Source organism: Chenopodium album, chromosome 14, assembly GCF_948465745.1.
Source record: "Chenopodium album chromosome 14, dcCheAlbu1.1, whole genome shotgun sequence".
Lineage (NCBI taxonomy): Eukaryota > Viridiplantae > Streptophyta > Magnoliopsida > Caryophyllales > Amaranthaceae > Chenopodium > Chenopodium album.
In genome coordinates this window covers 26,877,189-26,894,863 of record NC_137847.1, presented here as the reverse complement: position 1 = coordinate 26,894,863, position 17,675 = coordinate 26,877,189, and the positions used below count along the sequence as shown (strand labels likewise).

Sequence of the window (17,675 nt, the reverse complement as noted above, 5' to 3'; positions counted from 1 at the left end):
ACTTTCCGCATTTATTTGAATTACTATATCATGAATAAACCGTTAGTAACTTTAATAAAAATATAAATCAAATTGAAATTAAATTAAATAAAAAGTAGAGTAGATTTAGTCCAAACCCTCAGTTAATTCTACCTTTCACGCCTTGGTTTAAGAATAGAACTTCGGGTTAAGTATGGACTCCTTGGAGTACTTAAGGGATGTATGAAGAGAGAATAGGGAAGGGTAGTATTAGGCTAAAGCACAAGATAGAAAGAGAGAATGATTTTTTGTGTATAAGAGAGGAACAGAGAATGATTTTTGGTGATAAAGCTTGTTTATGATTGAAAAAGGGGTGATATGACCTCTATTTATAAAGAAAAAATAAGGGTCGAAGAATCAAGAAAAGATCTGAATTCGAATCGGAATAAAACTGTGGTGATAGGTAGCATTTTTTGCGGTTTTTTTTTTTTATCATACATTTTGATCCAGAAATTGGAATAAGATAATTAATATATATTTGGAAATCTCTTGAAGTCAACTTTATAACCCAATTAGGATCAGATTAAAATGGTTTGTAGAATAAAAGATATGGCCAAAAATAGTGGGACAACATCAGTTTTGGATAGAGTTTCATATTTCTTTTATATCTTTTTCGTTATAGCTCGGAATTAATATTATAATATACCATTGAAAAAATAATTTCAAGGGCTATCTAACCATTTAATATTTGGATAAAAATTATGAGGATCGAAAATCATATATGAATATCTTTTAACGTCTTTCAATTCAAATAGAATTAGGACTTTTAAAAAGAGGAGTTTTATTTAATTTCAAGCTCTTTAATCTTCTCTTTTCAAAACGGATACTTAAGATTTTTAGAAACTTATTGGTTTAGGAATGGGATTAAAGCCTTTGGACCCTCATGATCATTGGGTCGTAGGTAAGGTAGGCTTAGGTTGGATTTGGGTTTAGTTTAGTATTTTAAGCCCTATCCAAATATTCAATAATTGGACCCAGATTATGGAACAAAATAAACTAGTCTAAACATTTTTATAAAAGGACACGAAATGTATGATTTCAAGGGTTTAAAGGCACAAAATAGGAAAATAAGTTATGGTTTGGGGAAATAGGCTAGGAATTGGGTTGGATTATGAAATGTATTAGGATTGAATATGGATTTAAGCACTCTAAGATTAAATACTGAACCTGAACAATAATGGCAGTGAAAGGTTGTTCATCATTGGATTTGGTTTTGGGGAGACATTTTTAGTTGTCTATAGAAGCCCCTACTTTGACTGAGTTTGTAGAAACGTCTGTTTTGAAAACGATAGTCTAAGTAGTTGATTGGGATGAAGAATGATTTAAGACTTTCTGCGATCCTAAATCACTTTGTATACGTTGATACCTGCAGAGAAATGTTAGTTCTTTAGATAAAAGAGTGAACAGTATAGAATGCGTATTTGATGCTAATGTTTCAGCGACAAATATGTTTGGCAGTTTTCTATGCCTATATAAATCCACCGGATGAAGACTGTTGTGATATTTTTCCCCTCCTCGGGAATGATGATTCCACGTCTCTGGAACATTGTTAGATTATAATATTTCACGGCCTCGGGAATGGTGTTAGTGATGATTCCACACCTCTGAAATGTTGTTTGATGATGATTCCACGAATCTGGAATGCTGTTAAATGATGACTTTCCCTGCCTCGGGAATGTTGTTTGATGATGATTCCACGTCTCATGAATGCTGCCAGAAAATGATTTTCCCCGCCTCGGGAACGCTGTTAGATGATGATTTTTCCTCGCCTCGGGAATGTTGTAATCGCTGACTTCTTTTCCTTGAGTGGTGGCAACGACTGACAATTTTCTACACATGGTAAAAAACTTGTCTGATTGAAGATAGCTTCCTTGCCTCAGGAAAAGCTATCTTGAGCTACCCCGCCTCGAGCAACCTATTGAATGAAGATAACTTCGTCGCCTTAGGAAAAGCTATCGTGAGCTACTCTGCCTCGGGCATTTTATTGGATGAAGATAACTTCCTCGCCTCAGGAAAAGCTATCATGAGCTACTCCGCCTCGAGCAGCCTATTCGATAAAGATAGCTTCGTCGCCTCAGGAAAAAGCTATCGATAGCTACTCTGTCTCGAGTTGCATATTGAAATATGATCACTAAGTGTTTAATGATGATGATGGTTCGATTATTCCCGAACGTGGGCCGTATATGAATCACTTGTCCCCGAACGTGGGCTGTAGATGGTTCGCTTATCCCCGAACGTGGGCAGTAGATGGTTTGTTTGTCCCTGAACGTGGGCTGTAAATGGTTCGCTTATCCCCGAACGTGGGATGTAACTTAGAACTACATAATAAAATTTGCTAATGGACTCGTATAGACTGTGATTAAATTGACCAACTGACTTAACTAAGCTTGACTTGACATGACATGACGTCTGTATGACTTGTGACTGTGTGTAGTTTGAGTTTGTGTGCAGACACAAGCAAATGAAATGCAAAAGAAAAAATTTCCGTCACTTTTTGTGATGAGTGGAGGGTACCGACTTTCTCCCGAAAAAGAAAGGCGTGAAAAATGAAGTAAGAGTTTTTAAACTTTCCTCGATAAAGATTTTGAAAAGTTTTTGAACTTTTCGAAAAGAAGAAAGATGAAAAAAGGAAAGGAGTTTTGAACTTCGTTGCTGAGAAAATTTTGAAAAGTTTTTGAACTTCTCCAAAAGAAAAGACATGTATACAGGGAGAAGTTTTGAACTTCTTTGTTGAGCAAAGCGAGAAGAATCGCATGGATTTTCTTCTTGTCAAATTGACTCGCTCGTCTTAAAAATAAAATGTATGCATGATGAATGTTCTTAGGCCAGGAGGCTAAGGAAGATTACATCATGTGACACAATCAATGTTAGCACTTAGGTCGTGAAGCTAAGCACAGTAATGTATGTTGCTTAGGTCAGGAAGCTAAGCACCACATAGTGTATGAAGAACAATCTTGATGAACGTTACTTAGGTCTTGAAGCTAAGCACGTATATAGATGAAGTGATTGTTGAGTATTACATAATGAATGTATCTTAGGTTAAGGAGCTAAACACGATATGCTTTGTATTATCCCAGATTTTGATTTATAAATGTTGCTAAGCATGTTATGCGATGCGTGAAACAATGAATTTTTCTTAGGTCAGGAAGCTAAGCAAGTATACAATGTTTCTTTTAATGAATGTTGTCTTGAAATATGATGAAGCATGCGCGGTAGGGGAACAAGATTTCATGATAAAAGGTTCCTAAGGGAAAGATGATATGGCCATGTATGTTTGAAAGAATTGTGTGAAGGTGATACTAAGGCTAGCTGCAAAGGTTATTGTGATGGAAAGAAATGTTAGAAGAGTCGAGATGGTGACTCTTTAGGCTGGGTAGGCTAAGTGATGTGAATTCAAGCCCCAAAGTCTAGCTCTAGATGGATAGGGATAAGCATTGGATATTCTTTGACTTGATCATGCATATGAATGTGGCCGCACCTCAATGTGAGGTTGCATACGTATCCGTTAGGAATCAGGCCGAACGTAACTCTAACTGAACTTTGCACAAGTGTATGTACACCTCAAGAGGTCTTTAGAGGGTTTTATTGTGGTTAAGGTTGATGGTTTAAGGAAGAAAGAGGTAAAAGGCTCAAGACTCGAGAGCACCCCCAAAATGTGTAATTGTGTATTTGAAATTTGAACTTTGCAAGTTTTATTTTCTACATTTTTATTTTTGCTTTGAATTTTTTTTTCTTTTTCATTCTTTTGAATCATTGTGGGCAATCTTGGATCATGCGGTCCATCACTCACTTAGAATTCATATTTCTCAGGCACGGTACCAAGCACACGATGAGAGACGTAATTCAAAAAAATTTCATATCAAAGACATTGGAACACTTGCCTTTAGACATTGTTTTATTTTTATTTTGCTTTGTTGAACTTGCTTTTGAATGTTACGCAAATTGCACACCTTCTCATCCCAAGGTTAGGTGAATGTGGGTTGAATAAATGAGGGTCAAACGTTAGATGAGGCTCAAAGTGGTTAATGAAGAAATAGAAATGTGATTAAATGAATGGTTTAAGGGGAAATGATAGGTTGCAAAGGTGCCTCAAATCATTGGTATACCTTATGTTCGGTTCGACAATTGATTTTTTTTTTCTTGGTGAAAACGTTCCATTGACAATGTTCAGTAATAAATAAAATAAAATTAACCACAATCAAAGATAAAGAACACATGTCAAGATTAGCACAATAATCACAAAAGAAGAAGATTGACTATAGAGTTCCAGAAGAGTTATATTATGACTCATGGGAAAAAATAAATAAATAAAAATAAAAAACTACAATCCTATGTTAAACGAGTTGACACGAATTAGGACTAAGAAAAGTACAAGATTGGCTAAGACTGGGTTAACTCAAAATAAAAAAAAATAAAAATAAAAAACGAAGGCTGGACTCTAAAAAGACACCTAAACAAGATAAAATGTAGTATTTCGGTAATAACTATTAATCTATGACTCTGATTGCGACAAAACCAATGCCAAATGAAAGAAGAAACTCGGGGCTACATATCTATTGGTGGCACGACATGTAACTCTTTTTAGAACTCCGTCTATGACCAAAACAAGTTGACTCTTGTGCAGGATACGGGAATAAAAATTCGAGCTGAATCAAAAATAATATTAAAAAAAAACACTATGACTCGACTATAATAAGATAAAGGATTAGATAAAAGGGAGAAAAAGAATAAAAAATAAAAACATGCACACATAAACACATTCTCATCCATGATACAATGAAGTTCGCAACCTAGAGTCAAGTTCTATGTTCCACTATGCTCAAGTTTATTTGGGTGTCAAAGGGTAATATAGTTAAGAGTTTGGACGCGTTAGCAACGCAACCTCCCTTGAAGGTGTATGCCAACGGGCGGTTCAGCGAGTTCATGATGAAATCGAACTCGAATCCATGGTTTGGGTGGATTTAAAAACTTGGATGAACCCTTATTGCCATGAATGTTTTCGAGTTGATAGAGCTTAAATCCCCCAGGCTAGCCACATACGTAGAACACGTACTATTGTGGCAAAATAGGTAAACTAAAATGCATATGCATATGTGACAATACCAATTAAATTGCGGGAATACAATTCAAGAATCTTTCAAGTCTCATCCACTCATCTCAATTAAATACTGATCACTCAAATAAATAAATAACCAAGAATCCTTCCCAGTGGAGTCGCCAAATTGTAAGCGTCATTCGATGCGCGCCTACGTTAAGCATGTTGTGAATATGTTTGGCACTCGTAGGAAGTGGGAATTAAAATACGATTAGGGAAAAGGAAAGTAGGGAGCCACCAATAAGTTTTTTAGGAACTTGTAAACCGTTCACGAATCATTAAAGACAACCGCGATAAGGGACAATGATAGGCAACAACAATTGACCCGTGAAGGTTACACCCTCTTTATAATCCATGAGATTACTAACTCCATATGGTTCGGAACCACGAAAGGAGGATTGGGGATGATGGTATAAAGTGAGTCATGGAGTCACATTCACCCGTATTAGCCTCTATTCCATTCATATTGTGAAAAGTAACTCCTGCGATCTCAAAGGCATAAGAACAAATATTTAATTCGCCCCAAACTATTATTATGATAAATTGGTTGAATATTAATGCAACACATAATTCTAAAATATTCTCGATCACTTAATTAAATAACAAGATTAAAAAAGGATCATAAACCGTTTGTCCAAATTATCTTATTAGGCGTGGTATTAAATTACATAGTCCCTTTAAACATGCAATATGATGATCATAAAATAATAATAAAATCAACATTTATATTGGAAGCAATTCAATAATAAATTGTAAGTTAAATCAAATATAAATAAACCTAAACATGATACTAGCAACAAGAATAAAACTAAGAGTAATTAAGTGGTTAATTACTCACTTTCCGCGTTTTCTTGAATTACTACATCATGAATAAACTGTTAGTAACTTCAATAAAAATATAAATCAAATTAAAATTAAATAAAGTAAAAAGTAGAGTAGATTTGGTCCAAACCATCAGTTAATTCTAACTTTCATGCCTTGGTTGAAGTATAGAAATTCGGTTCAAGTATGGACTCCTTGGAGTGATTAAGGGATGTATGAAGAGAGAATAGAGAAGGCTAGTATTAGGCTAAAGCATAAGAAAGAAAGAAAGAATGATTTTTTGTGTATAAGAGAGGAAGCGGGAATGATTTTTGGTGATCAAGCTTGTTTATTATTGAAAAAGGGGTGATATGACCTCTATTTATAAAGAAAAATGAAGGGTTGAAGAACCAAGAAAAGATTTGAATTCAAATCGGAATAAAACTCTTGCGACAGGCAACAGTTTTTGCGGTTTTTTAATTTTATCATATCTTTTGTTCCACAAATTGGAATAAGAAAAAAATTATGTCTTTGGAAATCTCTTGAAATCTACTATCTAACCCAATTAGAATCAGACTATAATCGTTTGTAAAATAAAAGATATGGCCAAAATAGTGGGACGTTGTCAGTTTTTTTTATAGATTTTCGTATTTCTTTCATATCTTTTTCGTTATAGCTCGGAATTAATATTATAATAAATCATTGAAAAGATAATTTCAAGGGCTATCCAACCATCTAAGATTTAGATAAAAACTATGAGGCACGAAAATCATATCCGACTATCTTTGAACGTTTTTCAACTCGAATAGAATTAGGACTTTCCAAAAGAGGAGTTTTATTCAATTTCAAACTCTTTAATCTTATCTTTTCAAAACGGATAATTAAGATTTTTAGAAACTTATATAGGCTTGTAATTAATCGTAGTGGGTTTAGGAATGAGATTAAATCCTTTGGACCCTCCACATGATCATTGGGTTGTAGGTATGGTGGGCTTAGGTTTGGTTTGGGCTCAATTTAGTATTTTGGCCATAATGTATTCGTTATAACTCGGATTTGGGCTTATAATATATCGTTGGGAAGCTCTTTTCAAACCCCATCCAAATATTTAATCATTGGCTCTAGATTATGGACCAAAATAAACTGGCCTAAACATTTTTATAAAAAGAACACGAAACGAATGATTTTAAGGGTTTAAAGGCACGAAAAGAAGAAAATAATTTATGGTTTAGGGAAATGGGCTAGGAATTGGGTTGGTTTATGAAATATACTGGGATTGAATATGGATTTAAGCACTCTAAGATTAAATACTAATGGCGGTGAAAGGATGTTCATCATCGGGTTTGGTTTTGTGGAGACATTTTTAGGTGTCTACAATTACACAATAGGGTACATATTGCTATACGGTAATGTCATTCGGGTTGAAAAACGCGGGTGCCACCTACCAGAGAGTAGTAATAGCATTGTTACGTGACATGATGCTTAAAAAACTAGAGGTTTATGTTGATGATATGATCGTCAAATCAAAAGATCAACCGGGCCACATCATTGCACTCCGCAAGTTCTTTGAACGACTCCGCAAATATAACATGAGATTGAATCCAGCAAAGTGTGCATTCGAAGTTACATCAGGAAAAATCCTTGGCTACATGACTAATTCTCGAGGGACTGAAATTGATCTCACAAAAGTCAAGGCAATTATGTCCATGCCACCACCTAAGATTGAGAAGGAGATTGGAGGTTTCATTAGAAGATTGCAATATATAAGTAGGTTCATATCCAAACTCACTGCGATATGTGGACCTATATTAAAAAATCTTAAAAAGAATGTTCCAGTTACATGGGATGATGACTGCCAATAAGCTTTCAACAAGTTTAAAGAGTACCTGGCAAATCCACCTGTGCTAGCACCGACAATACTTGACCTTCCTCTTCGACTCTACCTTACAGTCACAAGGGAAATGATGGGAGCAATGCTAGCACAAGAGATCAAAAGCTAAGAAAATAAAATCTACAATTTAAGCAAAAAGCTTCAAGGCTATGAGACTCGGTACACGCTACTTGAAAAGTTGTGTCTTGCACTCGTGTTGGCTGCACAGAAATTAAGACATTTCATGCTCACTCATACGATGCATGTTGTGTCAAAGATGGATCCTCTCAAGTACTTGTTCGAGAAGGCAACCCTCAATGGCAGATTATCAAGGTGGATAGTCAACCTTGCTCTGTTTGAGTTGAAATTCGTACCACAAAAGGCCATCAAAGGTTCTGCATTTTCTAACTTCCTAGTAAACTTCCCATTAGAAGAAGTTGAGAAGGCAGAAGAAGAGTATGATTTCCCTGATGAAGATCTACTTATTATCGAGGATGATAGTTGGACGCTTTGCTTTAATGGAGATTTAAACCAAAAGGGTTGTGGTGTAGGAGTATTTCTCGTATCACCCAACAAAGAGCACATCCCAATTTCCATGAAGCTCGATTTTGATGTTATCAACAATGCTACAGAATATGAAGCGTGCATCTTGGGATTAGAAACAGCTGTTGTCCTGGGAATCAAGAAGCTAAGAATCTACAGTGACTCATCATTAATCATCAACAAGATCTCCAAGAGATGGAAAGTGAGAAGTGAAAGTCTCGCTACATATCAAGCTCATCCAGAAACTCTCACGGAGCAACTATATTAAGTGGAATACACGTATTGCCTAGAGAGGAAAATCAGTTTGCTGACGCACTAGCTAAGTTGGCATCAATGGTTCGAATTCCAAGAGACACAATCAAAATGCCATTGACTATAGAAAGAAGATACGAGTCGGCTTATGTTATGCACTTGATGATGAACAAGATTCAGAAGAAGAAGATGAAGAGCCATGGTACACACACATCCTTAACTATGTTACAAAAGGAGAATACCCTCCTGACACTGATAAAAGGGCATGCCGTGCTTTGAGGCTCCTGGCCTCATAGTACGTGCTGAATAGGGGAGAACTTCATAAAAGGATCACACTAGGAAGAAACTTGTTAAGCACAGCTAACAAAGAAGCATACAAAACCATGGAAAATCTTCATGCCGGGATATGCGAAACGCATATGAATGCTAAGATGTTAGTTCAAAAATTCAATGACAAGGTTATTGTTGGACTACCATGGAGAGAGATTGTCATGAATATGTCAAGAAATGTATAAAGTGTCAAATCTAAGCAAATTTGCAGCATGTTCCACCATCGCTTCTCTACACATACACTTCTCCATGGCATTTCTCTACTTGGGGAATCGACATCATTGGGAAGATAACGCCACAAAGACAAGGGGGACACGAGTTCATCCTTGTAACAATCAACTACTTCACCAAATGGGTCAAAGCTGCTTCCTATGCGAAGCTCAGGCAAAACATGTAGCTTAATTCATTGAGAACAACATCATATGCCGCTATGGTGTACCGCATGAAATGATCAGTGATAATAGGACGCATTTCCAAGCCGAGTGCGTACAACTATTGCAGAAATATCATATCAAACACCATAGATAATCGCCCTACAGACCACAAACAAATGGTGCGGTAGAATCGGCCAATAAGAATGTGAAGACTATCATCGAAAAGATGACGAAAAATTACAAAGATTGGCCAAGCAAGCTACATTTCGCTCTTTGGGGTTATCGAACTTCCGTTCGTACATCAACAAGGGTTACCCCCTTTTCTTTGGTCTATGGTGTTGATGTCGTACAACCAATCGAGCTAGAAATTCCGTCTCTACGGATCGCGTTGGAAAGAGAACTAGATGAACTTCCGTTCGTACATCAACTAGTCTTACTTAACGAAAAACGCTTGGCAGCTTTGCATCATGTCCAAACCTACCAATAGCATATGGCACGACACTTTAATAAAAAAAGTCAAGGCTAGGAATATCAAAGAAGACGATTTAGTGCTTAAGGCACTTCGCAAAAATGTGTTAGATCCAAGAGGAAAATTTAGACCAAACTGATCAGGTATATACATTGTAATGTCTATTTTATCTTGCTGAGCGACACAATTAGTAGACATGGATGGTAATGGTTACTACAATTTAACTAACTTGGATCAACTTAAGAAGTTTTATACTTAACTGCATTGGTTCAAGACCCGTTGGAGCTACGTTCGACTTGATTCCTTTAAAGGATACGTAGGCAACCCCACAAGGGGGCCCGACCACTTTAAAAATAAAAAAACTCTTCTTCGTTGACAAAAATACTGCTTACAAAGTAGCGGAATGCGAAAAAACCAAGAAAATTACACAGAAGAAGGCACCACACCACGGCAGATCCCACCGCAACGTGGCACCAGCACGGTGTCACGGTGTTGTCCACCATCACGTGGCAGACACGTCGTGACACGGTGGAAAATTTTGCGGAAAATTTGCAGTTTTGCTTATTTTTTCTTGTTTTGCGATTATTTAGTTTGACGATTATTATTATTCTTCCATTGCGTCCGACTTCTTGACTCAAATATAATAAATTAAAAATAAAATAACAAAAGTCATTTTATGATTTAATTAAGGAAAAAATAAATATGCTATTATTAATAAATATCACTACAACTATTGGCATCATAAGCCTTATTTAAAATTAAAACTTAAATCATAAAGCAAAGCAATATTAGTTTAGTCCTTCTTCGCCTTAGGATCTTTTTGATAGAAATGGTGTCCTTCGTACAAGTGTATTATTCCGATGGAGGGTTCGGAATTATTAGAAAGCTAATTATTCAGTGAGGTGAAGTCATCGGAATGCCAAGGTGGAGGCCGCTTCCGCTCAGTAATACTAATGAGTAATTAATATTACAACTTAATCTTGACTGAACCCTTCGGGTCACACCCAAGCAACTAACGATCCGACACGATGAATTAATCCGAAAGGAATTAATAAGTCACTCTAGTATTGTGAACAAAGATGTCGGATTCCGAGATTAGAGCGTCGGAACCGAATCTTAAAAGTCGAGCCAAAATTTAGGAATTGGTGAGACGAGAAAATGCTTTAAGTAACAAGTAAAAACCCTAGCCACGCGAAGGCTAAGGAAGCGCGCCACGTGGCAGTGCACATGGTAGCACACGTGGCATCGCGCGTGGAATCGTGCCAAGGTGGCGGCGTGCCACGGTGGCAATGCCATGTGGCAATGGGCCACAGACCTGGGTAGCGGGTCATGGACGCGAGCCAAAAGGTGACGGCCCAACCGAACCCAACTTGGGGCTCAAGGTTGGGTGCCACATGGTTAGATCACAATGCATGTAAGTTGCCTTGGGGAGCAAGTGAGGAAGTGGTCCTCACTTAACCATGTGACACTTGTTACTTTGTTATTCCTTAGTTTATTTATCTAAGGATTGAATTCAACATTCTTTCTATGTGGAATCTTTTTGTGAAAAGGTCCTACATTGAAAAATGAGTGGAATTCCCAAGGAAGCACTCCTTATAAATAGCCAAGGCATACCTTGGGATTGTTCACTTGATTAAGGTTTTAGAACAGGCATTCCATTGAGAAAACATTTAAACACATATATTTACTCGAGTATTAGGTCGGGCTTAGCTAACCTCTAAGCATTGGACCTTGTCGGGGTCGAGTTGCGGCTGAATTTCCATTGGAGTTCTTTGTGCGAGCGAGACTAAAAGCTTTCACAAGTAAGAGCTCGGGTTACAAGCGAAGCACGCGTTAAAGGCAATTAATCTTTCTTAATTCTTGTTAATTAAGTTAATTATGTCTTTTGTTATATTAACTGTCAGTGTGGTCTTGGCTCGGATTTTCTTCCGCGGTTAGTTGGACTCATCAAAACCCAACGGCGGTATCAGAGCCTTGCTCATTTATTTTTATAATCATAATTTTTAAGGTGTTTTTATGCCTTAATTTTTCTGGTTTTATGTTGCTTATTAGATTAGTAGCTCGGTTTTATTATTTTTAAACCCGTATTAGAGCTGACTTCAGCCCCGAACCTAGATTTTTGCCGAAAAATAGTGAATTTTGGATAGAAAAGGTGTTCTAGAAATGGTTTTACCCTTTTAGAACTGTGTTTTGGCCAAAATCCGACCAGAAATGCCTTTTTTCGAGGGATTTTTTGTTTTGACGAAATTTTTTTAAGTCTTTTTAACCCTGAATCTTAATGGCATATTTATGGTGGTTATGTATTTGGTTCTTTCCTTGATTTTTCTGCAATTTTAAACATATTTAAGCATGGTTACTTGGTTGTAATTGGTGCTTGGAAAATTGGTTTATATTTTCACATAATTGCAAATCAACTGCATTAAGTGTGAAAAATTTATTCTTTGAGGCTTCTAAGTACTAAAGATTCAATCATTAATTGTTTTAAGTGATTGAAACTTTGAGTTACTAAATTCCATGAATTTTTGGATGAACTTTTGATTTAATCATGTATTAAGTTTATTGGAATAATAAAGTTTGAATCTTGTGATAGAAATTTCAATTATCTTCATATTAGAAGATATAATTTTTCACGTATGCACAAGATAAAGTTGGAATCTTTATTTGAATATTTGTGTTCATAATTCTAACTCCCCTTTATATTTTCAAAATCTCATGACTAATTTAAATTAATTAAATTAATAGTGAGTTATTACCCTTGTTCATTTTGTTGTACCAAGTTAAACCAATTTTATTAAAGAATGGTTCATGGAAATAATTTTGGTTATGTGCACCTTGATGAAATTTTTATTAAGTTGGACTTGTAATAATTTTTTCATTTTTGGCTCATTTTATTAATTCTAAAATTAATTTGGAGTTAATCACTTAGTCATGCAAAATTTGGGTTAAAAACCTGCGATATTGCATGAAAATCGAGGACAAAACATCCCTTGGCGAGTCGGGCTACATAGCAGCACGCATGTGGCTGCCAAGGGGATGCCTTGAGGAGGTGCAGCCTATGCGTACGCTCGGCTGTCCGTTGCTAGCTTACACGTGCTCGAGCCTTGTGATGCTGGGCATGCTATATATGTACGTATGCATGTTGGTGCTTTATAGGGGTTAGTGTGCGTGGACATTGCTTGGGAAGCAATGTGGTGCAATGAGCACTCCAAGTCTTGGTGCTAGGCACTTGGACATTTTGGACTACGCATTTTTTTGTGTTCTTTTGTCGTTTTAATTATTTTAATTAATTATTTTGGTTTTAATTATTTTACTAAATTTTGAGGGCTAGGGCTCGGTTTTGAGCGGCATTGGCAAATTTTTAATTTTGGCAATATTTTGGGTTTTACCGACTTAATTAATTGGATTAATTAAGATGGATGCGGAATTTAGTGGGAGCTTCAATTTTTAATTGCGCTAAATTACATAATCAGTTAAACAACTTTGACTAGTTTTAATTAGGCATGTTAATTGGATTAACGACCTAAATTAGTTACTAGTTTTCGCGTGTTTGTGCATTGTTACATATTTATCGTTGTAAAATGCATGGGCCATTCACAAATAGTGGATGGATGAATGGAATGTATATTCTCCCGCAGGTTTTATAAAAATGGCAACTAGTGGGGTCCGATTAGGATAGAAAATACGGACTGCAATCCGTGATGTATTTTTGTAAATCTAAATACGGTCTGCGAACTGTTAAGTTTTTTTGTACCTTAATATTAAGATTAGTCCTAATCGTAGATACTAGTATTTGCATAATTATGGTCATGTCTTGAAGACGGAGGTTCTTGGAAGACGAAGCCATGAAGTTGCAAAAGCCGTCCCTTGAATACTTGAAGACTCAAGGGGTCATGCTAGTTGCCAAAATGCATCTTTATTTATGTTTTTGATATATGTATATATATATTTATGATTTTATATGTGTGTGATTCATATGTTAGATGCATGTTTAGGATTTCGGATGTTGTGATGATTAATTAAGTTCACTTTAATGAACCAACATAGAAAACCTAGGTCCCTAAAATATTGAGTAAAATTGCCATTCCAAAACAACACTTATCGACCTATTGAGAGTAGTGATGGGCTACGCCAAAGAGAGGCATCACTATTACTCCCTAGCCTAGGATACGTAAGGCATACCGAGTATGCAAGTTGGTTTTGGTTATACTCTACGATATGAGTGATGGAATCCTAACATGTCGTGGAAAAGTGGATAAGTTAATGAGAGAGCATTAGATGCGACGATTTATCCAACCAAGAGTGGCTTGGAGCCATTAGCAAAGAGTTGTTTACCTTAGAAGATTGAGTTTTAAGACAAGCCAAAGCATGCTTAACCACTCTTTGTTTCTTTGGATATTGGAATCACCTTATTCCCGCCAAATGGGGACAAATTTAATGCGTGGATAAGACGCTTAATAAGATTGAAAATTTGCATGAATGATTTTAAATTTCAAACTTATTATGTTATTTTCTTGATAAATGGTTATACTTTGCACATATATTTGTAGAATTCCAAATCAAACTATATTGTTTTCCTTGATTGGTAAAGGAAATCTTTGATAATAGTTCTCAAAGAAAGGAAAGGCATTTCAAAAATACAATTCTTATAAATGACTTTTACTAGTTCGAAAGGACGGTTAGACATCATGTATTCAAAATACTAGGTAGTTTTGATAAACATGAAGTATTGAGTTGGAAACTCAAAATTGTCAATGCTTGACAACCAACATATCTTTTGGCTTTATACGCTGGTGAGTACAACTCATTGATGTATTAGTTCAAGTACGAATTAAATGAAAAGATGGAACTTTGTTATACGGCACATTAGATGCTTAATTATGCCCAACAAAGTATAAAATTCAAAGACTCTTAAAAAAATGATTATGAAAGATTATGAGATAAAGTATGATAAGAATTATAGGAAATGAGGAACAAAGAAAAGGAATAAGATTCCATTTCTACTAAAGAGTTCATGTTATTCTAATTAACTTAGCAAGTTATTATCTTCACAAGTATCAGATACTGCTTGAGTTACCTCAAACTATTGAAGATAAGCTAAGTTATTGACTTACAAGCTTAGAATGAAGCAAGTGGTGCTACATCAGTTGTAAGGTAGTATGCTTTGCTTAAAGACCTTTTAAGCTAAGGCTGGAGCAAATAACTAGTTATTGTGTTCCATAATTAGCAAACAATATGTTAACACACGGAAAGACTCACATTCAAAGTAAAGAGAAATAGTTGCAAATTTATTTGAATGGCATGGTTATCTAAACCATGAGTCAAGAATGCTTGATTAAAAACAAACATTTCCCTAACATGACAACTCACAAAGTTCAAATCATAGGCATGATTTGTGTTCCGAACATCTTTAGCAATGTCACATTAACAAGAACGTACTCAAGGCTATATAGGCTCTTGACAGTTGATCGATTCGGAATCGTTCTAATACAAGAAAGTCTTACTTGTTAAAAACCGACAAAGTAAATAGCTATTGTTCTTGGTATAGACAATTGACTCCGAAAGCTAAAGAGGATTCAATTACTTCAACGTTTCACGAAGAATTTGAAAGAATATGGCTATATCCATCAAATGTGAACAAACTTGACCTTAAATAGCTCAAAATTTCAATGAAGTACAGAATCGACTTGGCAAGATATCAAAACGTCTAGATTAAATCAAGCGATGTTTGCTTGAGCCAAGCGTAACCATCACAAAGTTATGAAATTGAAATTTTCATAAATATGTCCACAAAGAACATAGTGTGTCTTCACGGAGACCTCGATGCCATTTAAAATTGACTCGAACAATGATGGATCACATCGCTTCCTATAAAGTTCTTACAGATTTGCACAAATGACTAATGTTACACTAAACAAAATGTCGGAGCTAAGAAAGGACACCATAGTCAGTTATGGATAAAATTAACTTCTAAACGTCTTTTTAAGTATGTCTTAAACTCTTAGCCATAGTGGGAGCTAAGTGACTCAGTGAGAGCTCAACGACTTAGCAAGAGCTAGGTGGTTCCGTAAGAGCTTAATGGCTCATTAAAGGCTAAGATAGCTCAAGTGGAAGCTAACTGTTTATTTCATAATGAACTTTTACCCAAAGACAATATACATGTCTCTTTGTAAGAATTCAAGTGAGACTACGAGCATTACTTCCACAACCTAAATGAGAACATAATATTTGTTATTCTAAGTGGTGTCTTTCTGGAAAGTAACACATTTCCAAAATGACAAGTGGGAGGAAAATGAACTCGATGACCATCGAGATTAGCAACAAACTAGAAATGAGAATCTCGGAACACCTTAAAAGAGCTTCGTAAGAATACTTGATCAAGAATACTCAAAAGGACTTTACAAGTGCCTTAAAAGATAATTCATTACTCGCATACTCGCAAAACTTTTGAAAAGTTGGAGTAAGATCAAGATAATCAAAGGGCTTTAGAAGCTCCTTGAAACTCAGTGTTTGATGCAATAACCTCGTATAGGTATAGAATTCACCAAAGTTTTGGATTGAATCCTTTAAATGTTCTATTAAGTTAGAAATAAACCAATGACTTACAAGCATACTATTTACTAATACTATTTACTATCAGATAGTAAGGGAATAATGCCTTGTAAGATAGCTACGACAAATCCAAATTCCAAATAATGGTTAGAGGCCATAAGATCCGAAATAGACTCCATGTTTGAAAATCATGTTTAAAACTTGATTAATTGGCATGAAGGGTGAAAGACCCATCGATCGAAAATAAATTTTCAAGGAGAAAACTAACAAATATGGAAATGTATATGTATACATAGCTAGATTGGTTGAAAAGGATATAATTAAGGAGTTGATTTTAATAAGAACCTATTCATCAATCAAAATGCTAAAGTCTTTTCGTGGTTATTCTAGCAAAATTGCACATATGAAATATGGCAAAATAGATACCAAAACCGCCTTCCTAAACTAGGATTTTGGAAGTGACTATGAAAATAGTCTAAGGGTTTTGAAAATCTAATTAATGCTAGATTTGAAAGCAAGCTCAAGAAATCCATTATAGGATTGAAGGAAGCATTGCATAAAGGAATTGGAACGTGTTTTCTCATAAAGTTAATAAATGGATTGACTTATGAAGAAACATAGAAATTCTTTTGAATAAGAAGTTTAGTGGGAGCAAGAGTCAATCTTGTAAGGCCCAACAAGAAGTTTACGAACTCTGCTGTAAATTAACTATCAAATGCTAAATGCTTAGAGTTGAAAGTATTTTCGACAATGGACCAAGCAAAAAATAGTACTTAGTACATATTGGGAATTAAGATATATTGTATAGACTTAATAAAATGTTTGAACGTGTAAAGGAGTTTACCGTGTTAAACATGAATTGAAGGACTTTTGAAATACTTTCGACCCGTATGTATAAAACTAAGTAAATGTTTGAACTAAGTATGAGCTAGGCTAAATACTATGTCAAACAAGAAAGACTCTAGTAGAGACTTTCAACCATATCACATAGCAAACAGTTTAGCAAGACTCAGTGAAACTAGATGAGCTAAAATCTAACGTGGGTGGAAAAAGATTGAGAATCATTCTACAATTAAATCCATCGTGTACACCACGATATGGTATCGTCACACGACTTACTTGCTTAGAGCATGTGAAGTATGTATATAGTACCAATCAACCTGAATCTATGTAATAGATCGTTAGATTATGGCCAAGAACATCAAAAGTACTTGGATAAGTAACAGGATGAGTTCTTAACTTGTGGAAACAAATACAATTTGAGAATTGATGTTGCAAGCACAAACCTTAACAAGGATTAGATCCTTAACAAGGAAGCCGTTTATAAGCACGAGCTAACAATGAGTCATGGCTTGAGAATGGTAACATGGACGTGCA

General features: G+C 35.6%; 1 protein-coding gene across 1 annotated transcript; it reads left to right on the top strand.

Moving 5' to 3' along the window:
- Positions 1 to 8,058: 8,058 nt before the first annotated feature.
- On the top strand, positions 8,059 to 16,401 carry LOC145577940 (uncharacterized). Its single transcript, XM_081635357.1, has 2 exons — positions 8,059 to 8,526; positions 16,387 to 16,401. Exons 1-2 carry the CDS (start codon positions 8,059 to 8,061, stop codon positions 16,399 to 16,401), a joined length of 483 nt encoding a protein of 160 aa, XP_081491483.1.
- The last annotated feature ends 1,274 nt before the right edge of the window (positions 16,402 to 17,675 follow it).